We start from the raw sequence: 4,185 nt of genomic DNA, 5'->3' as shown, positions 1-4,185 counted from the left end.
AAATTTATTTTAAAAATTAAATATTCTTTCTTATCAAATAATAATTCTAATAATGTTATTATTTGTGCAAATATAACACACAACAACCTATTGTCTGCCATTTTGACGTGCTCATAGTTGCTTACATTGCCAAAACGAACGGCATTTCTTACTATTGTGTAAGCGCTTAGATACCAAATCGAACGATTGAAAACAGCGCTTATAAGCGTGAGCGCTTACAGCGCGTGAGCGTCCAAACCGAACGCACCCGAAGACAATAATATTTAAGATATTACAAATTTTCGACGCGCTAAAAATTCCGCCCCGGTGACGACTTCGCCCCGGTCTCCCCTACATACCTATATAATGTTTAAAATATTAATTACATTAATAATTATATTGTAATTATACATATAGAGGGATAAAAGCCATAGTGGTGTAAGTCAAATTTTTTAAAATATTGACTTGTGTGCATAGATGCAGTTTATATATTGTATAGATTGCATCTATGCACACGAGTCAATATTTTAAAAAATTTGACTTACACCACTATGGCTTTTACCCCTCCACACGGAGAGAAAAATCTTACCTCTGTAGCATGGAGAGCCATGCTTATAACGCATAACCTCTCCGCATACGTCACTAGCAAAAATCATATATACTCCTATAGTAAGAAATAACGCGTTTCGAGTACGAGAGATATCCCTACTATATTAGTGAAATCTTCATGCGTGTACGCTGTTAACGGCATGCTCGGGAAGTTGCAGTTCTTACCAACAGCGCATGTCAGCTGCTTTGCTTTGAACGCAAGAACGTCATGTCTCACGGAGAGAAAAATCTTACCTCTGTGGTATGAGCGCCTCCCATGCATAAAAAGCATGTAGCGCTGCCTTGCATCAAACGTATGAATTTGTCCGTTTAAGGCAAGGATAATATCCTACTTCATGCCTGTGGTGGCATGAACTCTACGTTACAAGCATAACCGTTTTCACACGATATCTGTATGAAGTTATTGCTTATCGGACACGAAACGCTGTCCCTGTAAAGTAGGATATTATCCTTGCTTTAAACGGACAAATATGCGTTTGATGCAAGGCAGCGCTACTGTTTTTTATGCATAGGAGGCGCTCATACCACAGTGGTAAGATTTTTCTCTCCGTGCATATCATATATTGTTCGAATCCGTCCTCCGACGGCGCGCCTGCAAGTGCGGCAACCCGTTTCGCGCGCTCAAAGTCCGCCAGGCCGGGCGCGCGTGGCACCACCCCACTTGCGCGCCGCGAGCGCGAGTAACACCTGTCGCTGCGGGGCGGCTGTCGTTACTCGCACTCAAAATTCAGCCGAAAGAATAAGGGCGAGCCTGCCCATGACGAGTTAGTTCTTCTCTCACATTGAGGCTCCCGGGCGTTACATATACCGGCTGTAGCGACTGTGATTGAGACGAACATTGCAGATTCCGCTCCAACTTGGAGCGAGCGGAATCCACTCACCGTTCCTCGGAACGACGTGCCACCGACCTGCGCCTGCTCTTGAGCAAAGGAGAGTCCGCCCCTTCCATCCGCCGAACCGGACAAGTTCGGTTCGTGGTGGTCGTAGCGCAAGGTTAGGTATATATATATATATATATATATATATATATAAGTCCTATATATATATACAGGGTGTCCGAGAAATCGCCTACTCCACTTCGGGAGGTGATTCGGGACCCAAAAACAAGCAAAAAAGTTCATACAAACATAGGTCTGAAAATGAGCCGTTTCCGAGTTATAGCCACTTTTATATTTAAAAATCGTAATTTAGAATCCGCTTGGCATCCCTCTTTCTTAATTATTTCTTAAATTAAAATTTTTTATTTTTAAATATTTTTAATTTTTTAATTTTAATTTTTTTATTTTTTTCAATTTTTCAATATTTGTAAATACGATTACATTATTTTTAAAAGAAATCAGTTGTAATTATGGTTCCCACGTGACCAACGGAGTTTAGTGAGGTTACGTGCCATGTTGTGATTGTTATCGAAGCAAACGTGTTTTCGCAGGTCGAAAGTGAAATTTCTTCCGCGTCGAAAGTTTGTAATATCTTTAGTATTATTGTCTCTCCAAATCTCAACGTAAGTGATTCTAAAGAGTAATGCATGGTGAACACGAATCCAATAAAGTTTGTTTATTTTCATTGATTTCTATTATTTTATAAGCGACCAAACCTAAAACTTGTGTTCGGGGCGAAGTCGCGACCAAGCCACCGGGGCGGACTCGTCTATTTTCCGTTGCAAATGCGTCATTGTATTTCAGAAAAATGGTACGCGCGTACCATCGCAAAACGGCTGTCGTCGACAAGGAGCAGCTTGTGGAATCCTGGTAGAACCATGACGATATATGACATCCCTGGAATCGTGACTAAGGCACTGCTACTTGCCGTAACGCATCAAAATATTGTGTCCGGATTTGAATGCACTGGAATTTCTCTATTCAACCCGGACATTTTCCAAGAATACAAATTTTTGCTGAGTAGCGTTACGGATAGGGAGAACCCTTCTACTTCCGCTGGTCCCGAAGAAGCCAATCTTAACGCAGCCGATCCGGGTACATCAGTCGAACCTGACGCAGCCGATCCGGATACATCAGCTGAACCTGACGCAGCCGAACAGAATAAAAATGAATTCGATTTCACGGATTCTTCCATGCTCCGTCGTGATGATACACGGAACTTGAGAGCAACGCTTGAAAGTATTCGAGCATTTCCTAAAGCCGCTCCGAGGCAGACAACTCGTAAAGGACGAAAACGAAGAACGACCGTCGTCTTTACTGACTCACCTCAAATGAAGGAATTGGCGACTGAGCAGGCAGAGTCGAAGCAGAAGAAAGATGAGAAATCTGCTACAAGGAAGAGAACGACAAAATTGACCATTACCACTACGCCGAGAAAGAGAGGCCGGCGTAGTGGTAATGGTCGATTTTGTAAAAAAAATGCCACGCAATCAGAACCGCAGCCTTCAACGAGCAGTGGGCGAAAAACGAAGTCAAGAAAATTAAATAATATGAGCTGCGTATGCTCGGACATGATAGAAAACCGAGCCGACGAAAAACAGTGCATTCGTGCAGGCGTAAGGCACACAACGAGTGCGTGCGCTCGACAGACTCTGTCTTTAAATGTTTTAATTGTTTCAATGATACTGATAGCGAAAAAGAAAATTGATTTTCTTGATGAAATTATTGTTCTACTAAAAAACATTGAATAAAGTGTATTCTATTATTTTTTATGATCAAAATTATGTATCTTTATTTAAAATCCAGTCCGAGAATGAAGACACGACTCCGCCCCGGGAATTTTGACTTTTGCACCTTTGTCATTTTTACTCTATACCGGTTGAACAAAGCGACGTAGACCAAAAATGTCTGTATAAATTTTGTAGCTAAAGGTTCACTCTTTACAATGGTATATTATATTTCACTAAAAAGATTTTTTTTGTTTTTAAAAATCCGCACAAAAAAAAAGGGCCGACTTCTCCCCTTTCTATAATATATATATATATATATATATATATATATATATATATATATATATATGGAACGTTTCACGTCAACCGGATCGCTTGTCTGCCCAAAATTTGAAGCGACCTACAAAGACGTTCGATAGCTCAAAAAATTAGTCTTTACTAGTATTTTCGAAAGTCATGTGCCCCGTTTTAAAATCCAAGATGGCTGATCCAATATGGTGGCTAAAAGCCTAAAAATTGGAGAAAAATCTACATAATTTAACGTAATCATGTTTTTAAATATTGATTTAGTTTTAAAATGGTTTGGTAAGGAGTTTTCAGTGTCTGTGATGTTGAATCTGGGAGCTAGTTGAAGTTTGAAACGTTCCTGGATTTTTTAAAAATAATTTGTCTTATTTCTCCATTGGCACAGACATTTCTGAGTGATAAATACGAAATACATAAGAGACCGAACCGATACACCCTGCGGAAAACACTCTTATACTAAAAAAAACTACCCCCCCCGACCACTTTAAATATTCTGGTTACGCTGAAAACGATTTGTCTCATTTCTCTTTCGGCACAGAGCAACTACTAAATGCCACACACAAAAAACAAGAGCAATGGGACAAATCGTTTTCAGCGTAGCCAGAATATTTAAAGTGGTCCGGGTAGGTTTTTTAATATAAGGGTGTCTTTCGCAGGGTGTATCGGTTTGGTCTCTTATGTAT

At 40.2% G+C, this 4,185-nt stretch overlaps 1 protein-coding gene across 1 annotated transcript; it reads left to right on the top strand.

The window, feature by feature from the left end:
- Positions 1-1,234: 1,234 nt before the first annotated feature.
- Positions 1,235-3,272, top strand: LOC112466558. The gene is made up of 2 exons (XM_025034716.1): positions 1,235-1,581; positions 2,271-3,272. The coding sequence occupies exon 2, from the start codon at positions 2,345-2,347 to the stop codon at positions 3,215-3,217; it is 873 nt and encodes a 290-aa protein (XP_024890484.1). The 5' UTR covers positions 1,235-1,581; positions 2,271-2,344; the 3' UTR covers positions 3,218-3,272.
- The last annotated feature ends 913 nt before the right edge of the window (positions 3,273-4,185 follow it).

Source organism: Temnothorax curvispinosus, unplaced genomic scaffold (assembly GCF_003070985.1).
Source record: "Temnothorax curvispinosus isolate PA1 unplaced genomic scaffold, ASM307098v1 QBEX01016332.1, whole genome shotgun sequence".
NCBI classification, from domain to species: domain Eukaryota; kingdom Metazoa; phylum Arthropoda; class Insecta; order Hymenoptera; family Formicidae; genus Temnothorax; species Temnothorax curvispinosus.
The sequence above is the reverse complement of the archived record's forward strand: the minus strand, read 5'-3'. Positions and strand labels throughout refer to the sequence as shown.